This window comes from Eleginops maclovinus, chromosome 11 (genome assembly GCF_036324505.1).
Source record: "Eleginops maclovinus isolate JMC-PN-2008 ecotype Puerto Natales chromosome 11, JC_Emac_rtc_rv5, whole genome shotgun sequence".
In the NCBI taxonomy this organism is placed as follows: domain Eukaryota; kingdom Metazoa; phylum Chordata; class Actinopteri; order Perciformes; family Eleginopidae; genus Eleginops; species Eleginops maclovinus.
Genome location: NC_086359.1, coordinates 23,773,784 through 23,789,013, shown reverse-complemented (window position 1 = coordinate 23,789,013; position 15,230 = coordinate 23,773,784). Strand labels below are relative to the sequence as shown.

At 42.8% G+C, this 15,230-nt stretch overlaps 1 protein-coding gene across 1 annotated transcript in view; it reads right to left on the bottom strand.

Annotated features, from left to right (window-relative positions):
- Positions 1-8,759, bottom strand: part of opcml (opioid binding protein/cell adhesion molecule-like) — a 288,170-nt gene extending 279,411 nt beyond the window's left edge. Inside the window, exon 1 of the mRNA XM_063895191.1 lies at positions 8,490-8,759. Coding sequence (XP_063751261.1) covers positions 8,490-8,550 — 61 coding nt within the window. The 5' untranslated portion in view covers positions 8,551-8,759. The remainder of the gene's footprint in view (positions 1-8,489) is intronic.
- Positions 8,760-15,230: the final 6,471 nt, after the last annotated feature.

The following is a 15,230-nucleotide window of genomic DNA, read 5'->3' as shown; positions in this document are numbered from 1 at the left end:
AGTCGAAGAGATTCAAAAGGCAATTAGTCGGGCAAAATCGGGGAAGTCACCGGGAGCTGATGGATTGGGAGCTTCTTTTTATAAAACATTCAAGGAAGAGTTAATCCCGCTACTACAGGACTCATTTAATTATAGTCTCAGGCCAGGCAAGATCCCTCCCTCATGGAAAGAAGCCATTGTCTCTATTATTCCAAAGGAAGGTAAAGTACAGACCCATATCGCTTTTAAATGTGGATTATAAACTTTACACCTCAATTATAGCTGAGAGATTAGAGACATTTATGCAGGATTTGATTGACGAAGACCAGACCGGTTTTATTAAAGAGAGGCAAACACAACATTATATAAGAAGGAGCTTACATGTTCTAGAAAATATACAGAGCAAGGGGGAAAGTGCAATTTTGGTAAGCATGGACGCCGAAAATGCTTTCGACAGTGTGAATTGGGTATTTCTGTATAAGGTATTGGAAAAATTTGGATTCAATGAGGAATCTGTGAATTGCATTAAGTCCTTATATCAGGAACCTATGGCAAGGATCAAAATAAGTGGTAGCTTGACAAAACGTTTCAGTCTGGAAAGGGGGACAAGACAGGGGTGCAGCCTCTCTCCAAGTCTATTCGCATTATTTATCGAACCATTAGTGATTAGGCAGGAGGAAAGAGTTAAAGGGGTGAAAATAGGAGGGGAGGAACATAAAATAGGATTATTCGCGGATGATATATTGATATTTCTAAAGCAACCCAACGAAAGCTTCCCAAACCTCATCAGGTTACGAGAGAATTATGGAAATATTCGGGTTACAAAATTAATGTCACAAAAACACAGATCTTGTCAATAAACTACTCCCCGTCCCAAGAGATAAGGATACATATAAACTCAATTGGAATGCTAAATCAATAAAATACTTGGGAGTAAATATCACAAAAGGAATAGACAAGCTATATGATGCAAATTACACTAAAATAAATCAAGAAATTAGGAGAGACTTGGAGAAATGGTCAGCTATTATTTTGGACTTCAGCTCGAGAATAGAGATAATTAAGATAAATGTCCTACCGAGACTCTTCTACTTGTTTCAGTCTCTGCCAGTAACGATCCCACTAAAGCAGTTTATGGAATGGGATAGGTGGATATCAAGGTTTATATGGGGAGGAAAGAAACCTAGGACCAGGTACAAAACTCTGCAGCTCCCTAAAGACAAAGGAGGTTTGGCTTTGCCAAACCTCGAGGAGTATTTCTATGCCGCACAAATCAGACCCCTTGATATATTGGTGCAACAATGAGTATTTCTCAAGATGGAAAAGTATAGAAATAGGGCAGATGGACGCCGAAGTACGAAACTTGATAGCAAATAAAGGCCTACTGGGAAAATTAGGTAACCAATTAGACGCCATAACCGAAACTACACTTGAAATATGGAATACTGTCGTTGAAAAGTATAAACTGGAGAAAGAAATAAAGATTTTGAGTTGGTTTGCGTTTGATGATAGGTTTATACCCGGGATAAATGATAAAGGGTTTAAACAATGGGCGAGAAAAGGGATCACAGCAATATGTACAATGGTTGAACGGGGTAAGCTGCAGAGTTTTGAGAAGTTGAGGGGTAGATTTGGATTAGATCAATACGAACAATATCGCTACCTGCAAATAAAGGATTATTATGAGAAGGAGATAAAAACTGACACTGATAATGAAGTTGTTGAGGTATTTCGGAGAGCTTATGAAGGTAAATGCAGAGTAATCTCAGTCCTATATAGAAGTTTGATGTCATGCAGAAAGTCTTCCTCTCTTTATATCAAAGAAAAATGGGAAAAGGAATTGAAAGAACAAATGACTGAGGAAGAGTGGTTTAATATTTGTAAAACGCAGTGCACGTCCACTAGCTCCAGGATCTGGAGGGAATTTAACTGGAAGAATATGGTCAGATTTTTTATAACTCCAAAGATTAGGAAAGGAGTGGTGTCTATTCAACAACCATGCATGAGAGCATGTGGTCACATGGATGCTGACCATACACACATATTCTGGTCCTGCCAAAAGTGAAAAGGATACTGGGATAAACTATGGAGGGATTTACAAAAAACAATAGGATATGGGATACCAAAAACGTGTAAAATACTCTACTTGGGGAATTTGACACAAGACATAATACAAAGAGAGGATGAGTACAGTGGCGCGGGAAGGGGGGTGCTGAGGGTGCTGCAGCACCCCCTGTTTCACCCTCAGCACCCCTCAGCACCCCCTGTTGGCAGGCGCTGGATTTTTTTTTTTTTTAATTAAAAAAATAAAATAAATTACTAATTCGCTTTATATTTTCGTATATCAAATGATGAGGCAAATAGCAAAAAAGGGATATGGATAGGTTCGAATATAGGCTGCTAAAAATAAAATTGACTTGTAGAGGTGAACGTGACGGTCGTGAGTGACCTCTCATGACATGACTTACTGAGTGAAAGCAAGCAGGCTAGTTAGCTGGAAGTAAGTATGTCGCAAATAAGAATACACGATTTTTTCAAACGCGCTAAAATTAGCAAGCTCTCACCTGATGTTGATGTTGATGTTTCCTCGTCCATCGCAAACTCTGTTGGGGCAGCAGCAGATGAAGAGCCAGAGTCAATAACGGTAGCAAGCAACTCCGCTAACGGTAGCAGCACAGTCTTAGCATCTAGCACCAGCAACGTAGAAAGATTCGAAAAGCCATGTCAGCTAAGTGACTTCAGTTATCCTGGAAGGAGGTTCGGGACAGAAACCTTTGAAAGGTCTTTCCAGCCAAGCTGGATTTCAAAGTGGCAATGGCTACACTATGTTACCGATAAGGATTATGTGCTGTGCTTTGTGTGCTGCAAAGCCAAAGAGAAGGGGTTCCGCCATTCAGAGGGAAAGAGTTCATTCATCAGTGGAGGATTCACGAACTGGCGCAAAGCTACAACCAAATTTGCCATTCATGACGTCTCTGACCTTCACCTGGAGTCGGTGAGAATGCTGGCATCTCTGAACCAAAAGCCGATATCCGCAATGATATCCGAACATGCAGCAAATGAACAGAAAGTAGCGAGTACTGTACTGGAGCTGCTGTTTAGATCTATTAGGCTACTTGCTCGTGAAGGAATTCCATTGAGGGGGCATAACCATCGGGATGGCGTGCTCTGGCAGATGATGTTGGAGAGAACGTACGACAATCCCAAAGTACGTGATTGGATGCGGCGCAGAGACAACTGGATGTCTGACACAATCCAGAACGAGATTTTGGAAATTCTGGCACACGCTGTGCAGAGACACATTGTGTCAGATGCTAGAGGAAGCGCTTTCTTTGGACTTACGGCCGATGGAACCACCGACGTAAGTTCCAATGAACAGTTTTCATGCAGCTTACAGTACGTGGGGAAAGATCTTTCTGTTAATAATGTTTTTCTTGGATTCTATAATGCGCCGGATTCCACTGCAGACACACTCTTCTCATGCATCCGAGACTTTTTTATTCGTCTTAACTTGCCCATGGATCGTCTTCAAGGCTTTTGCTTTGACGGCGCCAGCAATATGTCTGGCCGCTTTGCGGGTGTCCAGGCAAAACTTAAAGAACAATGTCCTGGTGCACTATACGTTCACTGTGCCAACCATGCATTGGATTTAATATTGCAAGAGGCTGCAAGGGAGGTACAACTAGTCGCTGACACACTCACATTTGTTCAGAATCTTTCTGTGATAATAGGAGAATCAGCAAAGCGCAAGGCAATCTTTCAGTCATGTTTTGGAGGTGATGACGTTGTCTGCAACCTGCTGTCACTGTGCCCAACAAGGTGGGCTGTACGCACAAAGGCTATCAAACGCGTGTGTTGTTCATATGGTGTGGTTTTAGAGACAATTAAAGTGCTGCAGCAAGACAAATCGATGAGAGGTGAATCACGTGCTAAGTTGGCTGGTCTTTACATACAAGCAACGAAGGGGAAGACCTACTTTGGCCTTGTCAGCTGTGAGGCCCTTTTTGAGCCATGTGAAGAAGTGGCCAAAGTACTCCAGCACAAGAAGGCGAATGTTGGGGGTGCCTTGGAGTGTGTCAGTGTACTTAAAAAACAAATGTGTGCACTGAGAGAAGATACATGTGTGAAAGACCTGATCAGAAAAGTGGAAATGTGTGCAGCACAGTATAACTTGAAAATGCCCCATCCACCCAGAACCAGCAAAACTCCAGCTCGTCTGAGAAACACACAGGTAGCGGAAGACATCGCACCACGCACAGGACACCAACAGTGGCAGCGGGAGTTCTTTGAGGCTGTGGATATTGTAACATCAGAGCTAGACCGTCGCTTTGACCAGCCTGGGATGAAAACAGCAGCCAAGAGAGAGAAAACTATCACTGATGCTGCCAGTGGACTTTATTCAGGTCTGGATGACATTGCCCCCCATCTCCCTACCCAGATAGACCAGTCTCGCTTGCACATGCAGCTCACACTGTTGGGTAGTCTTACCAAAGACAAAGGGCTCCGAACATCTACAGACATCGCAGAGTTTTTGGGCAAACTGCATCCTCAAACTAGAGAATTGATGAATGAAGTGGAAAAGTTCATGGAACTTTGTCTCTCGCTGCCTGTGTCTGTTGCCTCTTCTGAAAGGTCGTTCTCCACACTCAGGCGGCTAAAAACATGGTTGAGGAGTACGATGACTCAAAAAAGGCTCACACACCTGGCTTTGTTGCACGTCCATCAGGAAACTTTAGATATGTTGGACATTCAACCTTTGATGAAAGCCTTTGTTCAAAACACAGCAGAACGCAAGGCCACCTTTGGTATCATCAATTAAAAGTAAGCTGAGTCCCACCAAGTTGTCTCCCACCAATCAGTTTGATATGCAATGTATAGTTTTGTCATTGATGTCTTTATTGTGTGTTTATATATGCTTTTTGCACTATGAATACCTCTATATAGCATACCTCTATTGCAAATGATTTTGATGCATACCTTTGTGCTGCCACTTAGTTAAAATGTCAAATTGTAAATATTTTAGTGTTCAATGGATTTTACTGCTGCCTACACCAAATGTACTGAATAGCTACTTGTTAATTTTTTACTCAGTTGGCTCTCATCACTCTATATAGCATACCTCTATTGCAAATGATTTTGATGCATACCTATGTGCTGCCACTTAGTTATGATGTCAAATTGTATTGTTATTGTTTTTTTAGTGTTCAATGAATTTTACTGCTGCCTACACCAAAATGTTGTACTGAATAGCTACTACTTGTTAATGTTTCACTCAGTTGGCTCTCATCTCAGATCAGCTGGGGTGTGTTGTTATAAATATGGTTACATACCATTGGCTGGCTATATACCATTCAAGAGCTAGTTATTAACTCTTAATAAAAGTATTTGTAGCAAACTTGAAACAACTATTTGTTTAATTGAATCATCATTTCCCCAACATTTCCTTCATATACTGTTATTTACATGTAATATAATATGCAATGCAATAGAAATGCAGTGTCCATGAGGGAGTAGGCCTAATGGGCTATTATACTTATTTACAACACAATATTGAGAGACACAAGATTAAGAGACTGTTTTAATTTAAAATGTTTAGAATGTAAAGGTCATAAAGGTAACTGACAGTGCAGACAAGAGACTGGTGAGCTGTCAAAACGATGAAGATCAAGACAATTGTATTTATCATGGTCTTAGTAGACATGAATGATACACATTAGGCTAGCTGATGAGCATGAATGACAAGCCGTTTTTTGTATTAGAGTGCCATCTATTGGGCACAATTGGTAATTCGCTACTTGCATTAAGCTTTGTGACGTACTTCCGACTCTGTATTTTTACTGTAACGTTAGGCTACTTTTTAAACAACAATGCGTCTGCATGACACTAGGCTACACATTAACTTTTTGTATTAAGTCCCTGAACCGTCTGCACTGGACATGTATGCATCAGCTACGGAAGACCTGTCCAAAGAAGTAGAGGATCTGAGAAAGGAAATACGGGAGTTACGTGCACAGTAAAATAAAGGTCCAGCGAGATATTGGCGCAGTGGTTTGCTGGCTCCGACGCAGACATCAGATTCTACTCCAGGTAACGTTAGATCTAAGTTGTGCTAGTCAGCTAACTAACTGTCTGACTTTGACCAAAGTAGGCTAATAAACATCAGTTAAATTATAAAGAATCCTATCGTAAAACTATCGTAAAAAAAAAAGTTAATGTGCCTAGGCCTATGGTTGATGACATATGCCTGCATATGTTATCTGAGTGTAGAATATTGAAATTTGTGGCTGCAAAGGACATTTCTAAAACGTCTCACCCTCAACCGTACACCGCGCTAAAATTACGTATTTAGCAGTCAAAATTCAAAACATTTATAGGTGGAGAAATCGTTGGACATTCCTTATTTTTTTCTTATTCAGCACCCCTGGTCAAAAAGAGGTTCCCGCGCCACTGGATGAGTATCTTGTTAAAGTGCTGCTATCAGCCAGTAAGAAAAACGATTACAAGAATGTGGTACAAAGTAGACCCACCGACTGAGGAGCAGTGGATGTGCACCGTGGAAGAGATTTTTGTAATGGAGAAAATCACACACAAACTGAGACTACAAGAGGCACAATTTGAGAACAAATGCAAAAAATGGACGGATTATAGAGGACGAGAAAGGACACCACCATTGCCACTGGACAATAAGAACACTGATTTAAGATTGTTTAAATATGTATGTACAATGTTCCCTGAAACTGTAATTGTTGAAAGAAATATAAAAAAAAAAATAAAAAAAAGGATATAATTCACTGTTTCTCGACGGACAGGATTTTGTACTTCCGATCGTACCGGATGTTATCGTTTTCAGCCTCAATTAGCATGTAGCTCATAGTATATCTTATGAGTAGAGGGAGAATGACGCGTGGAGTTACATACTAAACACACCACCTCTAACTCTCACTCATTGACGCTGCAATAATAATATTACGTGTTTAATAACTGATAAACCTCCGAAGGATTGTACATAGAATATCAATAAGGGGAAGCGTCAACAGATGGCGACGGTGACTTCATAAGAGGGCTAAGCAGAACGTGCCCTGGACCAGCCTCCGTCGACGTCAGCCAATAGAAGAGACGGGGATATGCCCATGTGACGACAAGCGGCCGATAGGACCCGGCCCCAGCTGCCAACCAATCGGAGAAGATGAGACCGGAAGGACCAGAGAGTAGAAAAGTGTGATGTAAACAGAAGATCGAGGCTTTTTCCATGCAGCTGTAGACAGATTAACTACTTCAATGTGGACTATGGTCAGTGACATGGGGAAGGACCACAGCTGTGTTTCCTTTGTGGACTTATCATATCATTTTATTAATAAATGCTGTTAAACTTGACGAGAAGCTCCTTGCATTCTATTTGCCTATTCCTTTCTTCAAGATTAAGAACCCAACAGTAGGCTATCTGCTGTCACTCACTTTTGAAATAAAACACGTTTGACCTGTGTACATCTTACATGAATGCGCATCAATTACAATAGTCTCATGATTAAATCCAAACTTTGTGAACGTGTTTGGATGCTAGGTCCTGTGGGTATCTGAGAAAAGGTTACTCTTAGTACGATGGACAATCCAGGATCATGACTCGGTGGATGGCTACAACTTGGTAATGATGAAAAAAGTAGGGTTTGGCTTACTAGAAAAAAAACGAGCAAAAAAATCCAAGCATTAACAATCCCTAACTTAAATAGTATATTATTGCTTGCCTTAGTGCGACCTAAGGTCACTTCATAACTCTTTGTATTGGAACACATGCTAAATCAATTCACATGTACTGTATATCTCCACAACCCTTCATGCAAATGCTACCAACATTGCTACAAAGAATTGTACAAAAATAAGCCATTGTTTGTATACTGGTCATCACAGCTTGAAATGGTACTCTGATCAGTCTGCAGTGACAGTCAGTGTTGCACTGTAATAATGCTAACACTGTATACGCAACCTTTTTGGATATGGTATTTTTAAGTGCTGATCAATCCGTTTGGATACTGATCAGTGCCACTTAAGGCTATATTTTTATATTATATTTAAACAGTATATTCTTATTATAATTCTGCCTGATTTTTGATTTGTATAATAATGCCAAACAAATATGGATGGAATACTGAGAAAATCACCACCCTGTGATTTTTAATTCTCTCAAACTAAAGAATGATTTAGTAATTCCCGCAGAAAATCTTTGACACTATTAATACTTTCCAAATATTAAAAGTTTAAAAATGTGCGAGGTGAAGGGGAATTTATCTTATTCCTGTTAGAATCCTTAAGAGAACACAGAAAGAGTATCCATAAACTTGAAATCAAACTTCTCTTCTTTGGATGTCCCAACCAGCCTCGCAGTCACACAGACGATGTGTGGACTGAGGGAGAAAGAGAGTATCAGGCTCTGTCTCAGCACAGCATCAGTCTAACAGGAGCTTGTAAACACACATTTACAAAGAACAGAGACAGGGGAATAGAATAAGTCTTACCTGGGAACACTAGCACTGCAAACACCCACGACAGGATGATGAAGCATGCCGAGTTATACATACTTCCTAAACACAGCTGGCTCGGATCTGCTGGATGGTTTTAAAGAGGCTCTTCTCCACAGCGGGGCTTCAGAGAGCTGCACACTTTGCCTTTTTTCTCTTCCCCTGCCTTTTTCCAAAATGTGACTTTGGAAAGCTTTCAGCCCCACCAGCAGGTTGTAGTGAAGAAGCTTTAAATCCAGAGCAAGTAGTAGTTGTCAGCACAGAGAGGCTGGCTCCTCGCAGTCTGCAGGCTCACTCTACTCCACTCACTACAGCACACAGGGACCAGCACTCTGCAGGAGGGGGGGGGGGGGGGCTCTGCTCAGATGGCATTGGTTAAAGCTTCTGTCAATCACCCAGGAACAGTCCTAGGTCTGTTTTTCTGCTGCTCTGAATCCTCAACTATGCTTTCTTTCTCTGCCCTCTGACCAGTCTAAAGCAGGATTAAATCAAGATGAAGCAGGATTGATATTTAATGAAGACTTCATAAAAACCGTCCGCCTAATTAATGCAGAAAAAGGGGCAATTTGCAATGATAAGGAATGTTGATGCAGTGTACACACACACACACACACACACACACACACACACACACACACACACACACACACACACACACACACACACACACACACACACACACACACACACACACACACACACACACACACACACACACACACACGCTTTTGTAATCCTGCAATGTTCTTGCTGCTACATTTTGAGTGAAGTCAATGGAGTTGAGGTGTTTTGAATTCCCAGCCACAGAAGGGTTATCGTCCTAAAAATAATACACATACAAGTGTAGCTAGAATGTACTGTATGCAAGAATTTCCCAAATATTTAACCCTTAACTCAATAGTTTGCAGTCCCATGCTGTGTGGAGGCTGTCACAGATTTTGTCAATTAATAATTAAAGTGATCCTCAATGTTCTTTACAGTGGTGGCCATCTTAACCTGATGCACATTAGCCAAACCACTTCCTTCAGGGAGTCTTTTCTATTGTTAAACCAAAACACAATGTTTCTAACTGAATAAATCTGTGTTGGTCAATGTCATTGTGGGTTTAACAGAACAAAGCAGCCTCAGTAACGGGGGTAGTTAGGACCCAATTGCAGCAAGGGCAGTGGTGGCAGAGTAAATAAGGACTTGGCCTGGGAACTGGAAGGTCACCAGTTCAAGTCCCAGAAAGACCAAGTGGTGTCCCTGAGCAAGGCACTGTTCCCTACACCGGGCGCCGTACATATGGCAGCCCAATGCTCCTAACACTAGGATGGATCAAATGCAGAATGAAAAACGTCCCCCTCTGTGGGACCAGTAAGGGTTCCTTCTTCTCTTCTAAAGTGTAGTTCATGCAGGTATAACAAGCAATGTCCAATTCAATTCCAAACACACAGAGGGTCTGCTACATTAAGTGTCCAAAAGCGAGTCTGCATCGCACCTGACTTCTCCTGCTGCTCTACCTGCCCGGACGAAATGTAAGATACTCATTAATTATCATCATACAATACATACAGATGTTACCACGTTTTCTTTGTTTTACTTAGGAATATATACAGTCCATGTGTCTTGAAAACGGTGTGAATTTAATTATAAAGTTGTGTATATTCACAGAATAGTTTATCAACATAAAAAAACAAGAGGTTTGCAAATTAAGAAATGTCATTAAAGATTTTTTGACTTTTAGTTATTATATATTTTTTTTACGAAGAGATGCTGATTTGAAACCGTTGTTACGAAAAGCTACTGTATTTCCTGTTTCTCCCAGAGAGTGGGGAGTTTGTTCTAAAGCTTGCAGCTGTATCTACACCCTCCACCTGAGAGAAGGGAACCTCATTCAGCTGTGAGTGAGACTACAGATTTCACTCCATCACAGTGGGTACCTGGTGTGGTTTGGAATTGGGCCTCAATCTCCCACGGAAACACTTAGGAGGAGTGATGTTGCCTCTCAGTTCAGGGCAGGATAAATCCACAGTAAGAAGTACGGAAAAAACTAACACTGGAACAAGAACCGGTGAAACGCCTAGCAGCCACTAGAACAGGCAACCAGGAACTAAGAAGCACATGGGATGGAAACGAAGTCGGGGACAGAAGGCTGAGGCCTTCAATGAGTCAGTAACGAGCAATCAGTCCGGAAAGAGTGCGGGAGGGTCTTGCATGTAGACAGCGAATAGGTGTGGTGAGGCAGGAGCTTAAACACCAGGCTAATTGGATGTGATGCAGGTGTGTGAGCAGAGTCGGGCTGAGGAGAGGGGCGTGTCAGGAGCTGAGTCCAGGTGAGGCTATGAGAGTGCAAACTGTGACACAGATGGAGAAAAGATAATGGGTCAGGGCTCAACATTAAGAATGGCCCGCTCACCATCCTACCAATCAGTGGGGTATTTTACCATGAACAGGATATCATAATTTTAATGATCGACTAATGAACAATTGCTTTGTATAAAGGTATAGTAGCAAATTATACTGTATAAGTTATATTTACTTATTGCTAGATGATATGGACGAAGCAGCAGATCAGATGGGAGTGTGTTGCTTGTTGATCTCCACTCTTTAAGAGCCAGGTAGCAGAACGCTCCACAGGGGTTGACCCTCATAATAAGAGCGCCTCACACAAGTTGTGTGTTTAGAGGCAGAATGCAGCTAATGAAACACCCGCTGTGTCAGCTGGAGTACATTTAAGATGTAGATACAGGCTTCCAGGAAAAGAGAATATGCTGAGGGAGGAAACACATTGACTTTTAATCTAGTTTGTAAATAAATTACAATTGCATCAAATTTGTTATTTTTTTCTAATTGTTGGGGTCAATTTTCTGACGAAATACTTCTGGGCCAGTGGTTTCACTTAATGTCTACCCTTTAAATGGGTGGATGGATGTTTTCACTCACACTTTACAGCTGTGGTCCTTAAAACTGGGCTTGAGATTACCAGCCTCCTAGGCCCAATAATGTGTCCACCATCTCTAGCAGAAAAACAGAACCCAACACTGGCTGCTTCTCATTTCAGTACAAGGTGAACTAGTTAGCTAGGAGATACACCTACTGAGTAACTTTTCTGGTTAATTATAGCATCAATAATAATAATGTAAATGTATAAGATTGAAGGGACCGACAATGTGAAGACTGGTGCATGTATTACAATTTACTATAAAATATGAAGCAGCGTTTGGCTCTAGTATTCATTTTGTTAAAGCGAGAGAGTAGTGCAAAAATAAACCTTCCCTGCCCAAAGCCTTTAGTGTCAGAACAGAATCATCCCACCCCCCCTTCTCTGCATGACCCCACAGCTGCTGTTTGTGATGCCAAGGTCTTTATCATCCCTCTCTGCATTCCAAAATTTAAATCATCTTTACTTCCTTGTGACGTGCTCTACTGTATAGAAATGTTTGTCCACAATTGATAGATACATTAACATTCACTATTGTTTTTTATGGCTAGATTTCTTTCCAAAAAAATGTTGTTATAACCCTTGCTAATAAATACAAACATAATGGCACACAAAAGCAGTTGCCAAAGTGTCAGGTTTTACAAATCAAGAAGGAGCAGCACCCGAAGAAGAGAATCCAGGATGCTTCTCGTCAAGTCAACAGCGTTTATTAATAAAGTAAGATATGATAAGTCTACAAAGGAACTCGGCCAAGGTCCTATCCTGTTTCACTGATCCACAGTTCACCTTCGAGTGGTTATCTGTCTCACAGATTCAAAGGAAGGAGCCCCGATCTCTTCTTTACATCTGGGTTTCTACTATCCCGCTTGGAGGTATGCTTCTCCAATTGGTTGGCGCATCGGCGAGTCCAAGCCCCTTCGCGCTTGCTGCACCATCCAGATCTTATGTCGCCCTCTAGTGGCCTACTCAAAACATCCTTTCATCACGTATTATATCGCTAGAAAAATTACATAATAAAAAACATAGTAACTGAAAAGAATTGTTTGGAGGAGTGATGCTGATACTTTGTTTCCGGTGGCAACCTCTACAGAATATCCGATCAGAACACAAAGGGGGAAAACGGCATCGTATTTAAACACTTTACACTGTTGAATGAGGAGGTATGGACAGATGCATATATTACGTATAACAGATGTATATGGCAGATATGTATAATATATAGATGTGTGTACTATAAACAGATGTGAGTAGACATTCACAGAGCTCAGGAGTTCAGCAGTCTTATAGCCTGTGGTATAAAACTGTCTCTGAGTCTGGTGGTCTTGGTCCGGATGCTGCGGTACCGTCTGCCAGACGGCAGCAGACAGAACAGATTGTTGCTGGGGTGATGGGGGTCCTTTAATATCCTACCGGCCTTCTTCCTACACCGCTGGGTGTAGAGGTCCTCCATGGATGGCAGCTCAGTCCTGGTGATGTGCTGAGCAGTTTTCACCACCCTCTGTAGAGTCTTACGGTTGAGGGCGGTGCAACTGCCATACCAGGCGGTGATGCAGCCAGTCAGGATACTCTCAATGGTGCACCTGTAGAAGTTGCAGAGTATCCTGGAGTCCATGTTGAACTTCCGCAGACTGCGGAGGAAGAAGAGCCGCTGTCAAGCCGTCTTGGATATGACCCTGGTGTGATGTGTCCATGTCAGGTCCTCACTGATGTTTACCCCGAGGAACCTGAAGCTGCTGACTCTCTCCACAGGAGTCCCGTCGATGGTGATGGGTGTGTGTGCCTCTCTCTGCCTCTTCCTGTAGTCCACAATCAGCTCCTTTGTTTTGCTGACGTTGAGATGGAGGTTGTTGTCCTGGCACCAAGATGTCAGGGCTCTGACCTCCTCTCTGTATGCCGTCTCGTCGCCGTCTGTGATCAGGCCGATGACGGTTGTGTCGTCAGCAAACTTGATGATGGTGTTGGAGCTGTGTGTGGCCACGCAGTCGTGCGTGAACAGGGAGTAGAGGAGAGGGCTGAGCACACAACCCTGAGGGGCTCCGGTGTTGAGGGTCAAGGTGGAGGATGTGATGTTCCCCATCCGTACTGCCTGGGATCTGCCCGTTGGGAACCTTATGATCCAGTCACAGAGGGCGCTGTTGAGCCCAAGGTCCCTGAGCTTAATGATGAGCTTGGAGGGCACAATGGTGTTGAATGCTGAACTGTAGTCAATGAACAGCATTCTCACATAAGTGTTCCTCTGGTCCAGGTGGGAGAGGGCAGTGTGGAGGGTGAGGGAGATGGCATCATCCGTGGACCTGTTTGCTCTGTAGGCAAACTGCAGGGGGTCCAGTGAGTCAGGGAGGGAGGAGGTGATAAAAGTTTTGACTAACCGCTCAAAGCACTTCATGATGATGGAGGTGAGTGCAATTGGGCGGTAGTCATTGAGGCAGATGGGTTTTGTCTTTTTGGGGACAGGGACAATGATGGACTCTTTAAAACATGTGGGGACTACAGACTGGAGCCGTGACCTATTGAAAATGTCTGTGAACACATCTGCCAGCTGAACTGCACACACCTTGAGAGCACGGCCAGGGATGCCATCAGGTCCAGGAGCCCTGTGTGTGTTGATCCTTTTCAGAGATCTACACACATCTGCACTGGTTAAAACCAGTGAGCAGGGATTTGTCCTCCTTCGTCAAGAAGGGGATATAAGTAGCCAGACACAATTCGGGTTACGTCAAAAAATATACAAACATAGGGATAGCAACGCGCACAGAAGGGCAGTCGAGATAACAGAAACCAAGCAAAAGGACATTCTACCCAACAGAGTTACTGCGATTAATGCCAAAGCGACAGAAGAAACGGCACTGTCCTTTAGATCGGCCTATATGGTGGCCAAGGAAAGGCTAGCCTATCAGAAGCTACCTGCTATAATGAAATTGCAAGAGCTGAATGGGGCAAAAGTGGGTCCTGTGCACAAATCAGACAAATCATGTGCTGAAATGATTGGTCATATTGCGCAGGAAATGAGAAGAAAGTTAGTTTCAAACATAAAAGAAATGAATTCAAGAATCAGCCTAACCATTGATGAGAGCACAGTGCACGGACGTGCCTATCTCATTATTTATGTAAGATGTGACGTGAGTGGGAAAGGAGACGTGGACAATGTATTTTTGGACATTGCAGAGCTGACACAGGGCACAAATGCAGAATCCATTTTCAATAGTTTGAGACAGAGTTTGCGCCAAGCTGGGTTAGATGACGAGTTTTTGGGCCGGAACCTCATTAGCATCGCCACAGATGGTGCTGCAGTCCTCACCGGTAAAACCACTGGGCTGATTGCGAGGCTGAAACGCGATTTCCCCAACATACAGTCAATCCACTGTCTCGCCCACCGCCTTGAATTGGCTGTCCATGACTCACTCAAGGAGGTTGCTGGATGTAACCACTTTGAGATTTTCATCTCCAAGCTCTATGCTCTGTACCACCAGTCCGCAAAGAATGCACGCTTGCTTGAGGAGGCGGCTGCTGACCTCAATATGCAGGTTTTGAGAATCGGACAAATATTCACTATACGATGGGTGGCTAGTAGCTTTACACGCGATGCGTGTGTGGAGGTGTGGAGCCTGTGTGCATAATTGCCGTAAAGCTGTGCTGTCCGCGTATGATTCTGTATGTAGGCTTGTGTTTTCGAGATCCGCGCTCTGAGTCAAGCGCAAGAGCAAGCGCCCCCCCCCCGAGAGAAAAATGGGACCCCCCGAAAATCTCGGCATAGTTCGAACACTGGGCCACCCTATGCAGAGCATGTGGACTTAACATTTAAGCAAGTAAAATAC